At 45.6% G+C, this 23,003-nt stretch overlaps 1 protein-coding gene across 1 annotated transcript in view; it reads left to right on the top strand.

Annotated features, from left to right (window-relative positions):
• Window positions 1–6,114: 6,114 nt before the first annotated feature.
• AP1S3 (adaptor related protein complex 1 subunit sigma 3) overlaps window positions 6,115–23,003 on the top strand; it is a 43,696-nt gene continuing 26,807 nt past the window's right edge. Inside the window, exon 1 of the mRNA XM_014602792.3 lies at window positions 6,115–6,199. Within this exon, the coding sequence (XP_014458278.1) occupies window positions 6,197–6,199 (3 nt within the window). The 5' untranslated portion in view covers window positions 6,115–6,196. The remainder of the gene's footprint in view (window positions 6,200–23,003) is intronic.

The following is a 23,003-nucleotide window of genomic DNA, read 5'->3' as shown; positions in this document are numbered from 1 at the left end:
TATATCCTTTTGATGTTATTACTTGTGGACTTACACATCCCACTGAATTATTACAGTTCCTGGTCTGATAGAGTTTTCCATCTGTGAATATGACTGACCTGTATGCTTGTGTATGATGTGGTGGAATATCTGGGAAAGGGTTAGAGTCTGGCTGGCTGTCACAGGATTCTCCAGGGCTAGGGACAGACATTCAAGAAGCCTGAGCCTGAATTGATTCAATCTTTGTAGGTAAGTCTAACCTGCCAGGCTAAACCAGTTTGTAACCATATAGACATCCCAAAAATGCAGGATCATGCCTGCAGTGGCTCAAACTAGAAGCCAGGGGGTGCTAGAGCAGTCCTCCCTCCCCTTCTATGGTGCTGAGCTGGGGTGGTGGGGGGAGGGCTGGCCAAGCACCAGCAGGATGCTCTGATTAGGAAATCCCCCCCCAACTCCAAGCAGCCCAGCAGGCAGTTGATAACAGTGTTGATCACCCCATCAGAAAACAAAGCCTCTCTCCACTAGTTCAAGCTCTTTTTAAACAGCTTTTCCAAGAAGGAACCAGTCTCCCACAGCATGGACTGTAGCCAGCATGTGTGATGCTAGCTGATGCTGAGAGGTGTCTGTGTAAGACAGAGGGAAGGGGGGGAATCCCTGTTTAGGAGGGAGTGGTGAGGAGAGGGGGGGAGCAGGGGGGATCCAGGCAGGCACCCTGTACCTGCAGTCTCTGCCAGAGCTGCTGCCATGGAGCAGAGGGGCAGGGCCAGCTCTGCTGTAGAGTGGAGAGTCCAGCCCAGAGAGCATGTCGGGATGCTGGGGAAGTCTGGTTTAACTTAAACCAGGAAGGGGTCTTGGACAGACATTGCATAAACTGGTTTAAGCCAAATCAGTTAAGTCTGATATTACATTCAACCAGATTTATCTCAAACTGGTTTCAGCCATTTTCAAACTGGTTTATGTGCACTGAACATCTGTTCTGTTACAGGTTTCAACCAGTTCCTGATCACTTTCATAGATTTCATAGATATTAGGGCTGGAAGGGACCTCACAAGATCATCAGGTCCAGCCCCCTGCCCAAAGGGCAGGAAATCAGCTGTGGTCAGATCATCCCAGCAAGATAAGCATCCAAGTGTTTCTTAAAGGTATCCAGAGTACCACCAATTCCGAGGGGAGTCTATTCCAAACTCTGAAGACTTAGACGGTGAAGACATTTTTCCTTAGGTCCAGTCTAAAACAGTCTTACGGTCTTGTGACTGTTAGATTTTGTCTTCCCTTGGGGTGCCTTGGTGAACAGACATTCTGCCAGTTCCTGATGCACACCCGTTAAATACTTATAGGCTGTCACCAAGTCACCCCTGAGCCTTCACTTCTCCAGGCTGAAAAGACCCATGCCTCTCAGCCTCTCCTCATAAAGCCTGTTCTCTTGACCTCTAATCATGTGTGTGGCTCTCCTCTGGACTTTCTCAAATTTTCCACATCCTTTTTAAAGTGTGGAGCCCAGAATTGGATGCAGTACTCCAGCTGTGGCCTCACCAAGGCCGAGTAAAGCAGAAAGATGATTTCTTGGGTTTTGCTTGAGATACATTGGTAGATGCAAGCCAGAGTTTTATTTGCTTTGCCAGCTGCGGCATCATATTGGTAGCTCATGTTCATCTTGTGGTCAATCATGACCCCCAAGTCTCTTTCGCTGGTGATGCTAGGGAGTGTAGCACTGCTGAGCCTATAAGTATGATATAGGTTTTTTCTCCTGAGGTAGAGCACCTTGCACTTCTCCATGTTGAATGTCATCAGTTTTTGATCTGCCCACCTCATGAGCCTGTCCTGGTCAGCCTGAATTGCCAGCCTATCCTCTAATTCAGCGGCGGGCAATTATTTTGTGTGGAGGGCCACTTACCCAGTTTTGGCAAGCTGTCGAGGGCCACGTGGGTAGCTCTGCCCTTTGACAGGTGTCCCGTCCCCTGGTCACCATCTTGGGACCAGTGTCCCAGGGCCAGCACTGGTGGGGCCCAAAGCAGGGCACAGGCTGGCAGGGAGCTGTGAAGCTGAGCTGGGCTGCACCAGCAGGGAGAGCAGGAAGCTGACCCAGCTCCATTGAGCCCCTGCTGGCTGGGACCCTGTACTCCTGCCGCCCTGCTCTGGGCCCTGCCAGTGCTGGCCCCAGGACACTGGTGCAGGCCCCATGCTCCCACTAGCTCCTGTGCCCACTCACTCCCACTGGCAGGGAACAAGCTGGTGCTGAATGCAGGGAAAAAGAAGCCCCTCTCCTGCCCCGTGGCTGGTTCTCCCTACTGAAGCCACTTGCAGCCCGCATGGGGCTGTCCTGAGCAGGCACAGGCAGCCTTATGTGGGTTGCTAGCAGCTGCAGCACAGGTGGCTGGCAGGGCTGCTTTTCCCCATGCTCAGCACCAGCTTACAACCCGCTGCCACTGCCAACCTGGGTTCCCCCCCAGCTCTGAGCTCGCCCGTTGGGGCTGCGCTGTGGTGGCAGCAGCTGCTCGGTGTGGAAGAAAGCAGCCCCACTGCTTGCTGCGCCGGGCCGTGTTGCTGTTGCTGCCTGCCCGGAGCTTGCACACTGGGCAGCACAGAGGCAATGGTGGCAGCCACATCGCAGCCTACCATGGTGCAATATGGGATAGATAAATATTAATTTTCCAAATTTTTCTAGAGGTCCTGTGGGCCGGGTAGAATGGCTTACTAGGCCAGATCCAGTCCAGGGGCTGTATTTTGCCGACCCCTGCTCTAGCGTGACCACACTTCCCCATAATTTGGTGTTGTCCATGAACTTAGCCAGTCTGCTTCTGACACCCGAATCTAGATAATTTATGAATATATTAAAGAGTGCTTGTCCAAGTACTGAGCCCTGGGGGCTCATCATCATGTGCCATGTTGACTCGTTTCCACTGATTATCATTCTCTGGGTCCGACCATGGAGTCAGTTCCCCAGCCACCAGACCGTAAGGTTGTTGAGGCCACAATTCTCCACTTTTTCCATGAGGACATCATGGGAGACCAAGTCAAGGGCTTTTTTGAAATCTAAAGATATGACATTGATCTCTTCTCCTTTGTCCAGGTGGTGTGTGACTTGGTCATAGAAGGAAATGTTAGGTTGATCAGGCAAGACCTACCCACAATGAAGCCATGTTGGCTCTCTCTCAGAATGTTGCCTTCCGTTAGCCTGTTGTTGATGGTTTCTTTGATTTTTTCTAAGATCTTTCCAGGGATTGAGGTCAAACTGATTGGCCTGTAGTTCTCTGGGGGGTGGGAGACAAGCGAAGGCCTGGGTGGCCCCCGGGCCTCCACTTGTCCCACCACCTGGCCCAGCCAGGCCCACTCCCTCCACCCCCTGCTCCTGCCTGTGCCCCTCTCCCTCCCTGACCGCTGGGGCCTCGATCTGCCCCTTCCCCCACAGATTTACCTGCTGGGGGTGGCAAGCTCCCAAATAATTTTTTTCTCTCTCAACCTTAATCTGCTTCTCCCCTCCCCCCCTCCAACAGACTGACCTGTGCGGGGTGGAGGGGGTGACGGCATAAGGTAGATCTTGGTTTGCTTTTTAATTAAAAAAGTTATCTCCTACCCAAAAAAGCTGGAGACCACGGGTCTAGGGACATAGGCAGACAAGGTTCTTTGGGTAAATCTGATATCTTTTATTAAACCAACTCAAATCATTGGAAAAATTCTTCTTTGCAAGCTTTCAGGTATAAATACCCTTTGTCAGGCTGAGGAAGCATCTGCAGCTGGTGTGTGCTCTTCCTGGATGGAATGAATAATAAAGAAGCCAGAGGCTGGTATGCATGCATGAAAGGCAGTGAGTGAAGATGTAAATTGAGAAGTCAGTAGGTGAGAGACAGGCCTGGGGCAATCCGTAATCTTGGAATTTTGATTCAGACATTTAGTGTTTTTAAAGAAATATAAGTAAGGTCCTTAATTCTGAATGGTTAGGAAGCCTCATTAACATAAATGCTGTAATTATTTTGTAAAAGTTAGTGAAAAGTTTGTCTGGGGTTCCATTTTGCTTTATATCTTTCCTGCTTTCCCAGATGCTGCAACCCAGAGCTAGTGCCTGAGAATCTGCTGGAGATTATTTCCATTCTGTACAATTGTGTGACATTCTAAAAACAAGCAGAAGGTAAATTTGATTTTAAATTCCTTCACTATAATCATTAATTTACTCTCTTTACTCTCAGAGGAAACTTGCAGATTTGGATTTTTAATCTGACACTGACCTTTTAAACCCACATTTGTTTATTTTCCATTTGTTTTAAACAGTCTCACTGCAATCCTGGGTGACATGCTCTCTCTGAACTTTCATCTGGGTCTTTGAGCCCTGTGTTGCTTCAATTGGTCACTATAATCTGTCCACTGAGATTGTAAAGGCTCCGTTTCAGTAATTCTCTTTTCAATTGAAATATGCGATGCCACCTGAGGTTAGACAACATGCTGAAAACTCACAGAGTTTCAGGATCACATTGCAGAGGTTTTAAAATAGTTGGCAGCCTGTATTATAATGCTAAGTGGCTCCCACCATGCTTCTTTGATTCTTCTTTCCATATAAGTTCAGGTACTTTTACCCTGTTCATGTTAAAATGTGAAGATGCATTGTATCATCATTCTGACAAGACTGTAGGCCCCTCTGGCCACTCCTAAGAAATAATTAAGTGAAAATGAGACACAAATAAACTAAAACAACACAGGCAATGATCCTCTGTCACCTTCTCACTAAAATTGGTTTTAGTCCCATTAAAGCCAATGGGAACCTATACATTTGCTTCGACGTGCTCCAATTAGGCTCCAGCATGCTGCAGCGTCGCATACATTCAGCGTCCCACATTTAAAAATGGCGGTGGGGGTGCTTTAACTAAAACTCGTTGAATGAACTTTAGTTAAAACAGCCCTGCCGCCATTTTGAAATGCAGGACATTGAATACACGTGACGCTGCAGTGTTTTAATTAGAGCAGCTGTCCAGGAGCCGCTCTAATTTAAACACCCCTTCCAGCACACGTCTAGACACCCAATGGGACCACCCATGTGTTCAAGTGTTTTGCTGAATTTGAATCTTCTACAACAGTAGCTCTCATCCGGTGGCTGCAGAAGGTGACAACAGGTCTATACATGGTCTACAGAGACAGCTATGGGGCTTGGGAGGTTGGCTGGACACCTAAGCCTTCGTGCAGCATCAGGCATTATATACTGAGACACCACCTGTTGGATTCCAAAACGAACGTGTGAATTCTGCTAAATACCTTGTCACAACAAGGACACCAGGAAGGAAGGATGGACCACACTGCTCTGTACTCTCTGCCCATTATCTGCAGGATCAGCAGGCTGCTGCAGGTGGGTTAGTTACCCCAAAATGCATGGCAATGCACCAGAGAAGTAGCAGATGGCAAACTAGCTTCTTATAACGGTACACAGGCACTCGGACTCGGCAGAGACTTCCCCGCGCGGAGCCGGGTCTGTTTGGAAGCGGTGCAAGCCACAGGTGCAGTGCTGCACCTGAGCTAACGATCCCTGCCTTTCTGCCCAGCTCACGGTGTCCTGAGGCTGTGCCTGTCCTCAAGCAGCCGTCAACAACCACCTGGTGCAACCTGTGGGTGGGAACAGGCCGCGCGCCCCACTCTGCAGCACCCCGTGTGCCCTGCCAGCGCTCGCGCGCAGCTCCCCGCGCGGGAGAACCGAGGAGCCTCGAGTAAGGGGTTTGGGCCTGGACACGGCCTGCCCTCGTGTGCCCCAGCATCAAGCACACCCCGCGGGGACACCGAGGGCGAGTTAGCGCTTGCGGGCAAGGCCTGTCACACGAGGCTGCGGAGTGCCGGCGGGGGCTCGTCTCGTCCGCTGCCACGCGGCGGGGCCCAGACCCGGGCCCGACCCTGCTGCCCTTGTCCAGGGCCCTGGCAGGCCGAGGCGGGCCAGCGCCACAGGTCACGGCCGCCGCCGCCGCCCCGCCCTGCCCTGCCCTGCCCCTCCGGCGGAGCGCCCGGCCCCGCGGGCTGGCCGGGCTCTGCGGCGCGGGGACTTTCTCCAGGGGGGCCGGGCCCGAGGCGGGGAGTTGCCGGGCCCCGCCCCGCCAGGTGCGTGGGGTGGGCAGGTGAGGCGGGCGCCGCGTGACGGGGCGGGAGGAGTTGGGCAACTTTCAGTTTCGGGCATTGTGGGAAGCGCGATGCGCGGCCGGGGCCGGGGTCGGGACCGCACCGGCCACTGAGGCGCGGCGGCGGCGCCATGGTGAGTGCGGGCGGGCTGCGCTCTGCGGCGGCGGGAAACTTTCCTGTTGGGCCCGGGAGCGGCGGCGGCCCCGGCGGGGTGGAGGCCCGTGCAGCGGCGCGGGGGCACGGCTGGGGGATGAGCCGCGCGCCGACTCGGCGGCGCCGCTGGCCAGGTGCGGTGTTGAGCCTTTTTATAAACGGCACAAGGCGCCGGCGAGAAAAGGTGGCCGTGGTCAGCAGAGAGCGGTGCCCCGGTCCCGGGTGCTTCCAGCTTCGCCGCCGGCGCCTCGAACAGCTCGGCTCCCGCCTGAGCCCCCCGCACACGCCGGGCTTTGGGGCGCCCCGGGACGTGTCCGTGCCTGGGCTCCTACAGCCCGGCCTGACTTCGGGGTTTGTTGGGTTTGCCGCTTTGTTTTTTTAGCTGCAGCTGGAAAGTTTGCCGGGGCTGTGAGCCAGAGGAGGGGCGGTACAGGGATGGCTGCCAGGCCGTGAGACTGCAAGGGATGAGCGGAGCCATTCACGTGGAGAAAGGGGGCCGTTAGCACCTGTGGAGTGGCAAAGATTAGCAGTGCTCAGGCAGATGGGAATGACTGAGCCATGAAGTCAGTTGACTCTGTCAGCTCTTCCTGAATAGAAATTTCTCTGTCCCTCCCAGGCAGTTGGTTTTAAAGTTTGGGTGGAACAGGACTCGAAGGGGATGCAACTGCTCCCAGTCTGCCCCTGGCCAGGCTTGCTCCCGAATGCTATGTGTAGCCTCCCAGCGTGTCACCCATGTGTGGCTCTTTCCCTGTAAGGACGACGCTAACTGCACAGAGTTTGGCTCAGTAGAACACAGTGTAGTTTTTAACCAGCTGGGTGTAACTGGTGCCCCAGGCTGTCTGGGCACCCTCACTTAAGGTTACCAGGTGCCGTTTAGTTTACATGCATTAACTACCTATAGACGTGCTCTCTTGCTAACTGGAACGCATCCAGACACGCTGGACTGATCAGGTCTGCTCCGCGTTGTTACTAGAATGCTCTGGCGTTGCCTCACCGCCAGCTATATTAAGCCCCCCCACACTTCAGAGTCACTGCAGGGGGGTGCTTTAACCAAACCTTGTCAAATGAGCTTTAGTTAAGGTGCTCCCACATCCATTTTGAAGTGTGAGTGGGCTTAATACACCTGACAGTGAGCCATTTTGATTAGAGTGGCTGTCCAGCAACTGCTCTAATTAAAACACTTCTTTCTCACCCACCCCCAATGCACCCATATAGGCAGCCATGCCAAAGTGATCATGTTAAAACAATTAAAATAACTATGTACTTGCCTGGGTTGTAAACGGGTAAGAAAATCAGGGCATTTTTGTCGGTAGACCAGGCAGAAGATGATAATTCTCTGCGACACTTGTTTTTTTTGTGTCCTTAACTAGGCCCATTGAAGCAAGATGTTGTGTAGGCAGAGCACAAGGCAGCTGTTCAGATGTGGCCACAGAGTTAAATTCTGTGGAAGCTGAAGACAAGTAGAAATGTTTGCCTGGCACTTAAAAGAGTTCCAGTGGAAACAGGTCTTTAAACAAATAAGTCTTTCTCCAACAGTCTCTGCAATGCAAACATTGCTGTAGTAGTACTAACTAGGGTATGGGATAAATGCTGGGGGGTGGAAAAAGTGGAAATTATTTCTGTTTCCAACCCTGCAAGAGATGGGGGAGGGGAAAAGTAATTTAGATTTTGAAAATTTCTCTTTTTTAATGATCTGAGTTACTTTTAAAATGCAGGGAAAGATGTTACATTGTCAGTGTTTGGTAGTGTTGTCCCTGTGCTCAAAGAACATGAGTCAGTTGCTAGATGTTATGTAATTGGTTAGATGCATGACACTTGTAAAAGATAAGTGCTGAATTCTGATTCCCTTCTGGCTTTTGATGCCTTATAGTGAATTTGAGTCTTGTTGTCAATATTTTTTTTTCCTACAATCTAGAGGGTTGAAACACTTTCTTTTAAAACAAACCCTGAAAATGTCATGCAATTTGAGGAGCTGGAGCTTGATAATGTGGTGAGGATCAGGACAAAATGCTGAGAATTAACAGGGGTGTATTTGGTAGCCGTGTTGATTTCATAGATTTCATAGACATTAGGGCTGGAAGGGACCTCGGAAGATCATCGAGTCCAGCCCCCCGCCCAAAGAGCAGGAAGTCAGCTGGGGTCACAGGATCCCAGCAAGATAAGCATCCAGTTTCATCTTGAAGGTGTTCAATGAAGGTGCTTGGTCTGAGACAAAAAGACATGCAAAAAGCTAGAACTCTTGGTTCCAAAATGATACCTTTTATTAGACCAACTGGAAAATGGCAAGAAAATTGTCCTTTTCTGCAAGCTTGCGGGATCAAAGTTTTTACCATCTTGTACCATCTACACTCTTCCCAGAGCCTGATGAAGGGACTTTGGTCCGGCAAGCTTGCAGAAAAGGACAATTTTCTTGCCATTTTCCAGTTGGTCTAATAAAAGGTATCATTTTGGAACCAAGAGTTCTATTTTTTTTGTATGAGAGTTAACGGTGAATTGCTTTCGGCAGTAAAACTTTCATTAGAGCTAAGTGAGCCATATGGAACTGTATGTCTTACACCCACAAAAGGTCATGCTCTTGCTTAATCTCCAAGTCTACCCTGTCCCTGCAAAACATGTACTAAAAGCTATGGTGTGGCTACAGACAGAAACCCTCCAGTCTGATGGGTCATGAAAAGGGTGTGTGAAAAGGAAGCACTCTGCCAGCTACCTGGCCTGTCTAGTAGCTGTGGAAGCAGCAGATGGCAGCCCTTTGGGTTTGGCATGGGCTTTCTAAGGATATTTCTCACAAAATGTAATGACTGACTTCCTTGAGCTAATGGCCATACTTTTCTCTATAGGAGCTGGGGTTTTCAGACATAGGCATGTCTGTGATGCCTGTTACTAGATAATACTGCCCATTGGTCAATAGTTCAAACATCAGGCAAAGGTTCTGAATTAGGGGCCTCTGACACTAAACAGCAACTTCCAGTTCTTCCTTTACTTGGAGGTCAGAGTTTGGATTTTGGCTGTAGCCAAAAAGTGCTATATTCTCACTGGCTCAGCTAGGATCAAGCATGCAAATGTGTCAGTTGCACTGAGTGCATTTGCATTGTGCCCATCACTACTCTGGCTGGGTGTACGTAGCGTATCCAAAATAATAGTCATAAATGTCAATGCAAATTATTCTTTTTCCCTATTTCTTCTTACACCGTCTTCTGATTGCAGCCGGAGTTCACCCTGCTTAGTCTGTTCCTTTGGTTGAAAATCTTAGTGAATAAATGGAGCTTCCAGTTTGCTCTGAAGGTTAACAAGTATGAGCAGGAGTGGAAGCTAATTTCAGAATATCCCTGATCTGTGCTTTAGAAAGGTCTGCTTTCACTCTGGCCCCTAGGACATGGGATAAGGAAACGTTGCCTAAAGCTTTGCTGCTTATTGACATTTTTAAGACTGCCAATAATGCCAGTTTTTCACAGGCTTAAACCTTTAAGGCAAGTGTGTGTGGTTACTGTGCCTCTTATCTGCAGCCTTGTCTGTACTACAAGGTTTTGCCAGCAAAATAGTTAGTTTGGCAATATAATAATATTACACTCGATTAACCAGTGTAGCAGATGTGCAGCTCTGCTATGGAAAAAGTGCTTTTTTTGTCAGTTTAACTTAAGTTGTTTGGGGCATGGTGTAGCTATACTTGTGCTTCGACTATGGGACACTGCCAACATCTACATTGAACGGCAGAAGCTTTCCTAGCATATACAAGCCCTAATGTAGGTTGGTCCCTAGTAGATTACAAATCATGAAATTAGAATTATTTTGAAAGCTCTGTTGGTAGCTCACTGTGTAATGTTGGGTAAGTCTCTTAAACTATCAATGCCTGGGCTTTTTATTCCATTTAGAATGGGGGCAATTATAGGAAATTATAGACTGGTCAACCTTGATTCGATACCTGAGCAATTACAAGAACTAATTATAAAACAATTTGTAAATCCCTGGAGGAGGAAGGGGGTGATCACTACCAGCCAACATGGATTTGTTAAGAATGAATCGCACCAAACTAACTTGATTTTCTTTGATGGAGTAGCTACTTTAGTGGCTGATGAGAATGTGGTGAACATAATAAATACCTAGACTTCTGTAAGGCTTCTGGCAAAGTGCAACGTGGTTGTTTGATGGATCCATATCTAGCTGAATAATTGCAAGTCAAGAATAATTAATTTTTTTTTCATTATGTCCTAACTTAGTGCATTTATGTTACTGATGAGTGAGTGGGGAGCTTACTGCATGCACAAATAACTTGTAAGGTCAGTAATTTTTTACTATATTGTGGACATATTTTGGATGAATAATTGTGCTTCAAAAATTGATTTACATTAATGTTCCCATATATCTTGGGGGAGGGTGGTGGTTTGTGGAATCATGTCTGTGGGTTGGTGGTTTTATTGTATGCTGCTACGAGCCTTTTGAATAGCACAGGATAGAAATCAAATAAATGGATCCATGTCAGAATGGCAGGAGGTTTCCAGGAAGATACCACAGCGGTCTGTTCTCAGTCCAACACTTTTTAACATTTTTATTAATCACTTGGATGAAAATTTCCTGATAAAACTGGGAGGGTTTGCAAACACTGCTGTATAGGAATAGGTAGATAAGCAAAATAAAAATCAGCAAAGAGAAATTTAAGATGCTGTATGTAGGGAACGGAAACCAAATGTTAGGTATATAGAATGGCTTGACGTTAGCTTGGCTGAGAAGTTGCGGGTGGTTATGATGGATCGCAAGCTTCATGTGAGTTAGCAGTGTAATGCAGTTACAAAAAAAATGCCATTTTGGGGTGCATTAACAGAAACATTTTATAAAAGGCAAGGGAAACGATAAGAATTCAGATGATTTGGGACCAGGCCCTTAATCCAAAATTCTTCTGAAGTCAACTGAAAGAATTCCATTGACTTCTCTGGGCTTTGTGCTCTTATCAGTTTACTTGGTGTTGCCTGGCTGGAGGTGTGTGCAGTTCTGGGCTCAGCATTTTAAGAAGGATATAGAGAAAATAGGGTCCAAAGGTGAGCAGCAAATATGATAAAAGGTTGGCATGCAAGCTGTACCAGGAAGGGTTGAGAGAGCTTGGTATGTTTAATTTGGAGAACAGATTAAGTGGGGGGGGGGATCAGGGTGGTGATAGCAGATTTCAAATATTTGAAAGGCTACCATAGAGAGAGAGAACAGCTGCTCTCCCTTGCCACAGAGGACAAGTCATGAAGCAATGGGTTTAAAATGCAGCAAAGAACAATGCAGGTTTAGATTAAACATCAGAAAACACTTGGCACCAAGAACTGCAGGACAGTGGAACAAGCTACCCATGGAAGTTGTAGAATCTTCCCTGGAAGTTTATAAGATTCTGGGTAGGTATTTGTTTGGAATGGTTTAGTTTTGCAGAGACTAGGTGACCTTAAAGGTTCTTTCAAAACATATTTCTAATGTGTACCCCTTTTAGCATGTGTATTGGCATTTGTGGGTGAAAAGTAGTATCTTGTCACAGCAACAAAGCTATTCTAGTGGAAAAAATCTGTTGGAGACTTCCAGGAAATACCCTGAAAACAGTTTGTTTAGCAGAAACTATTTCAAACCATGCTGTGAAGTTCACTTTTTGTTTTCCTGCCCATGTATCATTTTCATTATGGGAAAGGATTCTTTAAAAAGAACCCATTTAATGTGGTAAACTGTTTCAGATGATGATACTTATTTGTACTGGGGCCACAGCTGAGGCTTTCCTTGAAGAATTTGTCTTCTAAACAGACAAGCCAGGCAAAGTGTGGGGGAGGAATGGAGAAGAGGAAGAGTTTGTTTGTCCAAAGCCACACAGCAAGTCAGTCCTTTGTACTTGTAAACACTGCAATGCCATGACTTCACAATTATATCAGTAGGTACAAGACTGCTTCCATAGCAGGACTAGTGTCACAGTATATAGCACAGCAATAGCTATTAGTCTCCTATGGCACAGGTATGTAGGCATGTTGAGAAGGATTTGGGATTGAGGTCCTGATCTAAATCTCCCTGAACTCGGTCAAAAGAATCATTTTATGGGCTCTGGATCACACCCTGTGGATCTATCTTTGCTATCATTATGCTGCTTATTGGAATGCCAATCTAGTTTAAAATATGAAATTTAATTTGAAAAATTCTGGAAAATTATTTAGGTTAATACTTATTTGGATACAAATACACGTGAAATAGGGTATTGAGAAACTGGCTTTCTACCTGGGCAAAACTGCTATATTTTTCCCTGATTCAGAGGCTTTGGGAGAAATATGTTCTCACTGGGGCTGAGGCCTTCTAACTTCTGCCAGTTTGGAATGTCCCATGAATTCTTAGATTTGCTTTTAATTACTAAAAATAAATATAGCACTATAAAAAGCAGTCTTTCTGTTCCAAGGAATTTTAAAATCCAAGCCAGGCAGGTAAAGAACAACAACAGATTACAGTAGATCAAGGAAGTGGTGGCAGGGAGAAAAAATACATGACATTGTTGAGGAAGGTTTTTACAGGGAAAGCAGGCAGTGCTTCTGCATTCCTTTTTTCATTCCTCTGCAGTTGGGTGCTACTGTGGGAACAGGTATGTTCTCCAGTAAACAGACTAGTCTGCAGTGGAAGGTAATAAGGGTTTTTTATGTTAAAAGTTTCATAGGGGAAAAACTTGGAAACTACACACAATTCTATAGGAGTTACTCTGAAAAATCTAATGCTTTGTGTGAGAATGGAAGCTTTTTCAATTGAATTTTTGAAGTCATATTGCATTTGGTAGCAAGGATTTCATTCTCTGCTGTTCCTGTGGCCTCTTCCGCAAAGGTCTATTGGTTGGCTTTCTATTTTAAAGTGTCCAGTGTTAGCCTTGTCCACTTTTTTAAGCATTCTTTCACTTCTACATCTTATAATATTTGCAACATAATCCAATTTGGTTTTGTTGGCTAATCACTGTTTCAGATTTCCCAATCTAAAGAAGATGAACTGGTTAATCATTCCTGTGGAACAGGATATTTGATGATATGACAAGGGAAGCCTGGAAAAAAAAGAATAAACTACTAACTTTTAAATCTTATCAGTAGTTTCGAAAATTTATTTTAAACATTGTGGAAAAAGAAAGGGAAAAGTACTACATAGCCAGTTGCCACACTGTGAGCAGCTCCATGTAGAACACTTCTGGAAAGTGAGGGAAAAAATTTAATGGACCATCTGATGGTAGAAGATGATATTGCTGGGAGGAAGGGGAAGAGTTCCTAAGGAAGAGTGCGTTAGGAAGGGGAAAACCTGGAATTTTGAGGGGTGGCTGCACTCCACCATCACTAAAAAATAGGGATAGATAGAATTGGACAAGAAATTTAAAAAAGATTATTCTTAATCTTATGTTTTTGGTAGACAAATACCTTGGTGGGTTATGATGAAAGTTGCTTAAGTGTTTTGATTTTGAACAAATTACAGTATAACCATGAGTGTGAAAGATTTTCACTTGTAAAGCAGGTACAGTCTCTCTGAGTATACATGTAGTGAAGGCCCTGAGCCTTATGCTTTTTGCAGGGGGATTCCTATGGTCCTTGCTAGTCGGACAGTGTCCTTGGCATCGGCATTTCTGATTTCACTGCAGATCTGCCGGTGGGTCCAGAGGAGATTAGGGTTAGGATTAGAAAATTTACCCTCTTGGGATCTGTTTAAGATGCAGATGGTGGTGACACAGGCTGGCCTCTTCAAAGCAAGGCAATGTTTGTCAATCATTGGTAATTCTAATATTATAAAAGCCTAAGTCCGTCCGTCACACTTCATTCGCACTCTGATTGGCTGACAAACAGTCGATCAGAGTGCAAAGAAGCATTTTGACAGAAGGCAGCCTGCTGCCATGATGGTGGGGACACAGGGGACGGAGTGGGGGGTGCGGCCAGCACAGCTGGCCTGCTCCCTGGAGGCGCCGGCGGCAACAGAGCAGATAGCTCCCTGCAGGTAACATGTGGGGGGGCATGAGGGGAGCGGGCCCAGGCCCAACACGGGGGGGGGTGGACCCAAGTGGGGGGAAAAGCCATCCTGCTGCAGTGGGAGGGGTGCAGGGGAACAGCGGACCTGGCCCAACATGGCTGCGCCAGCAGCTGGGGGGCAGGAGCAGGCCTGCTCTTCCCCCCCTCGGGCCCGGGCCTACTCCTCCCCAACATCGGCCCCTCTCCTGCTCCTCACATCCCCGAGCAGGCCTGGCAGGTAGGGGGGAGGAGTGGGTGTGCCATGGCGGTGATGGTGGGGCTAGGGGAAGACTGGCCCCAGGCCCGACACAGGGCGGGAAAGCCAGCCTGCTGTGGTGGGGAGGGCAGTGAGACTGCCTGGCCCAGCATGGCAGCTGTGGTGGGAGGGGAGAAGCGGGTCTCCTCTCCCACTCCCCTGCGTCGTGTCGGCCCCAAGCCCACTCCTCCTGTCCTCCTGCCACCTCCAGGTCAACCTGGGCCCACTGCTCCTCGGCCCAGCTTCTTTCCACCCTCAGGCCAAGTCCGCCCCTGCATTGGGCCTGGGCCTGCTCCTCCCTTCCTCCTGCTACTGCGGTAGGGATGGGGGGACCCCAAGCAGCAGGAGGGAAGGGGGAGTGGGCCCTGGTGGCGGGGGGCAGGGCTCTGTCTCTGCCCTCTCCCCTCCTCCCATTGTTCTTGACGGGCAATTGGCTAGTACAGGACATAAGATCCATAGGTTAGGAAGCAAAAGCAAGCCTATATGCATGACATCTATGGTTCAAACTACTTGCTGCACAGAGCAGTAGTATACTTATACTTACTTAGTGACTGAATTAAAACTATGAGGAAATTTGATTTGGTTCAAATTTTAAAAGAAAGGTTGTTTTTATTCTTTTTTTGATAGAATGTAATGTTTATGTTTTGGGTTGATGCACATTATGTTCATTTCACTCAAAATATTTCCCCCATGGTTGCATTAACTAATTTTTTCTAATCTTTAATGTTTCTTTATAATTTAAGTAAATTATAAAGTGAAAAATATGACTTCAAAGCCAATGATGAAATATGTTTTTGATTTTTCTGTTTCCCTTACCCCTTTTGTTTGAAACCATTCCCCAAGCCCAGACCAAATTTGTGAATGGCTTTGTTCTGCCTGAAACTCCATTTTTCAATGAATATGCTGTTTGTTGTAGAAAATTCCCTTAGTTCTACTCATGAGACTATTGAATATCTCAGAACATTCCTGTTCTACTTAGCTGTGATTCCCGCCCCCCCCCCCCCCCCCCCCGGCTATAACATTGTCAACTGGGTGAGAAGTCGGTGAAAGTCAAAAGCTCTTGAATATATTTTTACCACAACAAAAACCTCATAAAAAGTCTGAACCTGGGGAGAAGGCTGGGAGTAAAACTTGCAGATTGCAGGTCTTTGTGGTTGGATTAGGCAAATAACTTTGGATATGCTAAAATATAGGATTAGGTTTAAATAGGCTGCTTTGGAGTGCAGTCCTCATGAATGTAGGTTAAATTTTAGCTCATTTTCCATTGCTCTTTGCATAGATAATCACAGAGAAGGCCAGAAGAGTGGCTGCTTGGAGAACAGTGTGTAGGATGCTTGCAATGCAGAATGGTGGGACTAAATCTCAAGATATGGGAATATCTATTCAATTTAAGTTATTGCTGGAACATTTCTTGGGAAGAGGAGGCCTGGCTGACTGAGACCCCTGTTCTCCCCCACCACCCCCATTGTGTAATTTCTTTAGCTGTGGGTCACAGCTGACTTTTTTTTTTTTGTGTTCATATAACAGCTGAGAGCCACAGCTAAAGAAATTAGTTGTATGAGAAAGTGGCCTGTCTCTTGTTATCTGTTGTAACTAAGCAGAATTTTTTCATCTGCATACAAATAGTTATAAAAACAGCTCTGAATTGCAGGGGTAGATACTTCTGTTTTGTGCCATGATAAGAGAAACTCTAGTTTGGAGTCAGGCTGCATTAAAACTAGTTGTATGAGAAAGTGGGCATGGTCATGTACACACGTTCTGAATGTCTTGCATGCCAGTGCATCCTATAAGTAAAATTATTGAACTAGCACTGAGGTTAAAGGTTGAAGTTTGTCAGTTTTTTAAATGTCATCTTCCCAAGCAAACATTTCTTTTGTTTCTGCTGATTTGAAGCAAATTCTTCTAGAATACTGTGTTTAGGCAAGGATTTTAGGAGGCTTTTAGGCCTACTTCCCCCACCCCCCACCCCTTCTCTCAACTGTACAATTTGAAGTGCCTGTACTTAAATTAGGGGTGGGTAATTATTTGGTCTGGAGGGCCATTTAAGGAGTTTTGGTGAGCTGTTGAGGGCCAGGGGGGTGGGTGAGTACTGACCTGGCCTTGGTCCCCTGTCACGGCTGTCTACACTATCTTATGGTGGGGTGGGGGGGGCAGCAGGGACTAGGGAGATACCAACTGATCCTATCTGGCTCCAGGCTTGTGCATTCCACACCCACTGCGGGGGGTGTGGTGCAGATGGGATAGGGACGCGGGTGGGCGGGGAGTGGTGCCTGGGAGCAGGATGGGTGGGTGGGGCTGGAATCACAGGGCAGTAACAGTGTGGGGCTGGGGCAAAGCTGCTATCTATTCCCTGCACATCCCTGTGATGGGCACCAGTTCTTTGGTCAGGGGCACTGAGACACCCTGCCTGCCCCCTCTGTCCATTGCCCCTGGTGATGGGTGTGAAGTGGGGTGCAAACTGCTGCCAGGAAGCGGAGCCCAGCTGTCCCACCAATGCGCCACCTGACCTTGTGGACTGCAGCTCCCAGTGTGCCTGAGAGCTGCATGTGGGGGTAGGATGGGCTGCACTCTGCACCAGGTGGAACTTCCATGCCTGGAAGTGTTATGTGCCATGGCCTGGGTTGCACCTGGGCCAGCCATGGCAAAGGGACCTGCCACAGGCTAGGTAGAATCTCTTGGTAAGCCAGATCCAGCCCACAGGCTGTATTTTGCCCTACCCTGACTTAAGTCAATGAAGATATGCCAGTGTAAGTGAAAGGGAAAGAATGGGGCCAATAGTGTAGTAAAAGTAGGAAGTAGAAGAAGCTGCATTTAGTTTGTATTGGATCATGAGAACTCCTGGGTTCTGCCTATGTCCAGCTGTCTGGAAACAGAAGTTCCGTCACTGGGTGTAGTGAAAATACAAGAAGGGAGTTCTTGTGTCGTTTTTCTATTGTCAAAAATGCTAGAAACTTGATAATCCTGTTGGAAAGAAGACTAGCGTTACTGCCTGCAGGCAGTAGTGGTACAACCCTGCCTGTATATTCAAGAGGAAGTCATTAAGAGAGAATGTTAAAATTTGAGGTGTGGTACTAGGTCAAAAAGGACTAGACTTGTCCAACCTGTCCCGGTACAGCCTTGGCTAATGAAAAAGGACAGAAAGCTGGCAACCATAAGGTAGCTCTTCTATATAGGGTGGTGCATTTTAGTACTCTGTAAAATAATTCTGGCCCAGATAGCAAGCACTCCACCATGTTGCTTAGACATTGTAATTGTGTTCTTAAAGCTTAACTGAGGCCATTGGCATCAGAAGGTTTTTCTCTGATGGATCAATATTAAATAACACAAATAGCTTTTAAGTTCCTCTAATGCCAAAATTAAAAACTGTCACCACAATTACAGAGATTGTGGGTGACTTGAGGAGATTAAAGGCTGTTTGTGTTATTGAAATAATATTAAAATAAAATTAATCACTATATTAACTATTAAATTTAATACCAATAAAATTAAAACTAAAATGATGCATATGTTCATGTATAATTGTACTAACTTGATTGTTTTATAAATAATCTGTACAGAACCTTCATGACAGTCTATTTTAAAGCAAGCCGAAGCCACGGACCAAATTATTTAGCAGCAATAATAAAGCAAAGAGATTTTGACTGTGTTATTATTTTTGGCAAGCATTCCTACCTGCCTTACCATGTGCTCTTGTGTCTTTATCTTAGTTTCTTCTGCTTTTTTCACTGTATTTTCTTATAGGACAGGGTTTTCATTTTGAGTATATAAAATGAAACAAGTTTTAAAACCACTAGAATTTGCTTTAGTTTAATGATGTTTGATATTTATGAATGCATGGTAGATTACACTCATTTGAAATAATTCCTTATGCTTTTGGAAAAAGTAAGAGTTTGTAATGGGCAAAATGATGAAAGGATGTCTGTCTTGCTTTATATTCAGTTGCTAAACTTATCTATGGGACCCTAAAATTTTGAGTGTCTCTATGCAATACAAACTTTTGTAAGTGAATCGTCACACATGCTTTGAAAACAAAACATGTTAAAATTTAACCTCTTAAATGAGTCATGGATTCATTACTTCCCTTTTCCATTCATTGATTGCTTTCAAAATGTTAAGCTTCCTCCATCCCAAGTTTGTCCAGTAGTTGAGCTGCTTTCCATATAATTAGAACCTTACTGAATTTATGGTGGAAGTGAGCTGTGCAGTGGCTCCTTTAATCTTGCAGGTTCCCCCACATGCTCCCCACTCTCCTGTTGCTGACTGGCTAATGGGGCCTTGGTGGACCTGCTGCTTGCCGTTGACTGGCCGGAAGGTAAAAGCGGTGCCATTTTTAAAACTATGGTGATCCTGCTGATCAGGAGTGAATGGCTGGGCCCCTCTGACAGTTGCCGGGGGGAGGGCAGCACAGAGGGGAACCTGAAAAATTAAAGTTGCTGCTGTGCAGCGCACTTCCGCTATGAATTTGATTGGGTCCTGCATATAAAACAATTTTAAAAAGCACTATTAAATGCCTATATTTGCTCTTAAGTGCGTATGTATGGACACAGGCTCCAACAACCTTCGCATTTAGGCTTTCCATTCAATATTCACAAAATGTTGTCTTAGATAATAGTACAAGTATGCTTATTACTTCTTTCAAAATGTTTACAAGTAGAAAATAGGAAAGATGTACCATAAACATACTCTCCCTTCTCCCACTCTTAATGTCACTGACTGCAGTAAAATAATATGCAGAAAGTTCAAGCTTTATTGAAAAACTTTCTTTGGCCAGTCTAGAACTGCAGTAGAAGCAGTTTATGAGAAAGCAACAATTACACTTAGACAAAAGTTATTTCTTTCCTCTTTCCATTCCTCTCCTCCTTTTTTAAACCCCTAAAGTTCATACAACCTGGAGAACCCTCAGGGAAGAAAACAACAATATTACTTCCACAAGAAAGTAACTGCTTCCCAAAAGCAAACACACCAAATTTCATTTCCAGCTATATTTCTTCACTTCCCCTTTGCTCTGCTCAGTAGTATTGACATAATATATCATATTTCTTGCAGTGACAGTTGTGCTCATTACTACAGTCTTCTTTGAGTATATTGTATCTTAGTGAACTTGAAAGCTCAAGTTCTGTTTAAACACATGCATAATATTTGATTAGTTTTTTAAGATTAGAAACACGCTTGCTTTTTCACATCATTAGTAACTAAGGCCATTCAAATAACCGTTTTTTCAGTTTAACAAACAAACAAAAAAACAACATTCATTGTAGATTGATCTAACTTTTTCCAGGCTTCCCTCCTCCCCTGCTCTGCATAAAAAAATGCTTTGGGCCCAGCAAAACAGTTTGGAAAGTCGGCATCCCTTACTCCTGGCATTATATGTTATGCTGTGGTGCAGTACTGGGCTCTCGGGGTGTGTGCAAGCATTCCAATGAATGATTAGAAGTTTAGCAATTTAGTCTGAATGGCTGGAAACCCTACTGATAGGCCATCATACTCGTGCTCGGTGGGGGCAGGGAAGGTGCATGCTGTGCAGGCAGACTGCACTGTTGCTGGCACCCAGCCTGGGGCCCCAAAGCATGCATTTCAGCATGCTTAGTAGGCTCCTTAGCCTGTCTGCAGACAGCTGACGGCAGGTGAGGGCATAGGTCAGAGTTGATTGGCTGGCCCATGTTACCCATTCCTACAATACGCCTTCTCTCTCTCCTTCTCAGCTGTCAGGCATTCAGACAGCAAACCCAGAGTGGATGTGCTTTGTTTTCCCTCCAGCAGTCCAATGGATCTTTACCCCCTGCCACCAGCTTGCTTCTCTGTAATACTAAGGTTTGAAACACATCACTTGACAGTTAATTTGTGTCACCAAAAAAGTTTATATGGAAGCACACATGGTAAGCTAAGAGATAATTGCTATAATTTTTTTTGTCACATCAAAGGGAAAAAAAATCAGTGGAATAACAAAAGGTAATAAGTCACTTTATTGAAGCAGATGTCTATTACCTCTGTGACGGGAGAGTAGAGCAGCCTGAGCTGCTCATACTCTCCAGCCACCTCTACTCTTCCAAGCTCAGCCAGACCTGCTTCCCAGTGATCTCAGAGGACAGGTCTAGCTGGGCAGGAAAAGTAAAATCACATCATGTGGCAACTGGTGATGTGCATTTCACCCAGTGAAGATCAGCTGTGCTGTGACACATTGTGGCACAGCTAATCTGTTTAATTAGGTAATGTCTGTTTCTAGCCCTAAGAGACTCTTTCCCTCTTCTGTTTTCTGCTAATGGACTTGGACACAATCTGGCACTGCTAGTCTGAAAACAACCTACATTATCTCCTTCCAACAATTGTCTGAGAGTTGACATCCTCTCTTGCCTCAGTTTTGGTTCATATTGCTGGGCTATGTCAAACTGTTGGCTGTTCAACTTCAAATGTTTATTATTTTGCAGAAAATCAGTAGTTTCAAATTTTAATTGTTTGTAGATCTCAGAGATTTTAAAACATTGTACAGTAACATACAGCTAAACTGTACACACATTTCCAGTCTGTTTTCTATATGTGAAATTAGACAATGTATAAAACTAGAAAATGAGATGTACAATCTTTGAAAATAAAAAACAGAAGCAAAGCTGCATTTAAGAAATTATTTTTTTCCCCCAACTCCCAAAGGCTTTATTTTTCAAGCTTATGCCCCAACACTGCAAATACTTAAAGGCATAAAACTTCTTCCTGCGAGTTGTCCCAAAGAACTTGTGGGGCAGACATCCCAATCTTGGTGTGCAGAGCCCAGCAGGGGTGCTGTGGGCCCCAATACAAGCACATGATCCAAATCTGTGTGTGTGTCCAATCCTGAAGTCCAGGGTCCAATCCAGCCAAAAGACTGGCCCCCTGCCACTGATTTGGTATGTGCAGCCAAAAGGCTGAGCAGCTTTGGTTTAAACAAGAGAGAAGACTGGAAAGGAGTGGAGCTGCAGGAGGAAGAAGCAGCAGACAAGCTTCTCTCTCCTTTTCATCCTATAGTCTGAGTTCTTGTGTCCATGGCATTTTGCCAGATTTCCACTCCCTCCCCAGGTATAATCCACTCCTAGACCATGCTTTACCAGTTCAGTAGCCCAGCTCTACACTCCTTAATTTAGGCATTAGCTTTATATATCTGACTTAAAGCCTTACTCATTCCTGTGGAAAAAGTCTCTTTTGAAAATGCTGATGGGTTTTTTACATTCATTAATAAGCACCTTGGAAGAAGGAAATTAAAGACTGTGTGTGGAGAGTGGGGAAACTGTGCTAAGATAGACTGACTACTGGAGCTTAAAATATATCTTAATTACCAATTATAATTATACTTTTGCACTGATGTTGGCACAACAGGATGAGGCAATAATAAGACACAAGACAAACTCAAAGTCTGTTAAAAGATGGTAGGAGGAAGGAAGAGACACGCCTTCATTTGCTGTGACATGATACACACTGAGAAAACTGACTGGGTGGCCACAGCTGATTATGACTAAATGACTTGTGTATGTTTTCATTCCATTTAACCAAGCATTTCATTTAAATCATCTGGGAAGTCTAGTTACCTTTTTTTTTTTTTTTCATTTTGATTTTATGTTGATATTCTGCCGAGCTTTTACTGTTCCCAATTTCCTCTTTGGTTCCTATACTAAGTAAAATTTGGTTTACCAAAAGTAGAGCTAGTCAAAAAGTGCTTTTCTCCCCATTCAACCATCCCTGTCTTTCGCCCCAATCTTTCACTGTAAAAAGTTTCAATGAAAATGTCTCAGCCAGCTTTGTTCCAGACTATCCAACCACTTCTAGATAAACTGATTCAAATAAAAGCACTGACAGTTAAAGATTCTGTTCATGACAGATACTAATGATTTTAGGTGCCAGTTACAAATGCATTCCTGAATTTTCAAAGATTTGAAATGTGATTCATACCGAGATCATAGTGAAATCTGAGAAAAATGACGTCATCATACAATTTATTTAAGAGTATGATTACTAATAACTTTTATCTGTACTCTTAAATTAACATAAACATTAGGGCTGTGCAAAATGGCACTATTCCATTTTGACTTGTATTTCAACATTTCAATGGAACAGTGTTTCATTTCAATTTGAAACTGCTGTTCTGTTTCGTTTCGTTGAAACAGTTTAGCTGTTTTGACGTTTTGTCCATAGGCTATAATGGGGAAGCTTGAAACAACCTATAAGTTTGTCATTTCTGGCCTGATTTGGATTAAATTTACAGGAATGGTAGCCCCTTTTGAGAGCATGAAGGCTGTCAAATTTCAAGGAGATGGGTGCAGGGGTTTGGGGGAAACTGCACCTTGAGCTGCAGACAAGCAAAACTTGTGACACGGGTGACACTGTATGTTAAGGCGCAGCAGGGTGACAGCTGCAGGCCTGCTAGCCCCTGCTGAGGCCACAAAGCCTGCCAGCTTTCAAGGAGATGGGTGCAGGGGTTCTGGGTTCTGGGGCCCTGCACCTCTGGCTGCTGACAGGCAAAACTCGTGACATGGGTAGGTGACACTGTGCTAAGGTGTGCCCTCACTCAACTGACACCAAGGCAGAAAGCAAGGCAG

Source organism: Alligator mississippiensis, chromosome 7 (assembly GCF_030867095.1).
Source record: "Alligator mississippiensis isolate rAllMis1 chromosome 7, rAllMis1, whole genome shotgun sequence".
NCBI lineage: Eukaryota > Metazoa > Chordata > Crocodylia > Alligatoridae > Alligator > Alligator mississippiensis.
This window is presented reverse-complemented; position numbering and strand designations above follow the sequence as displayed.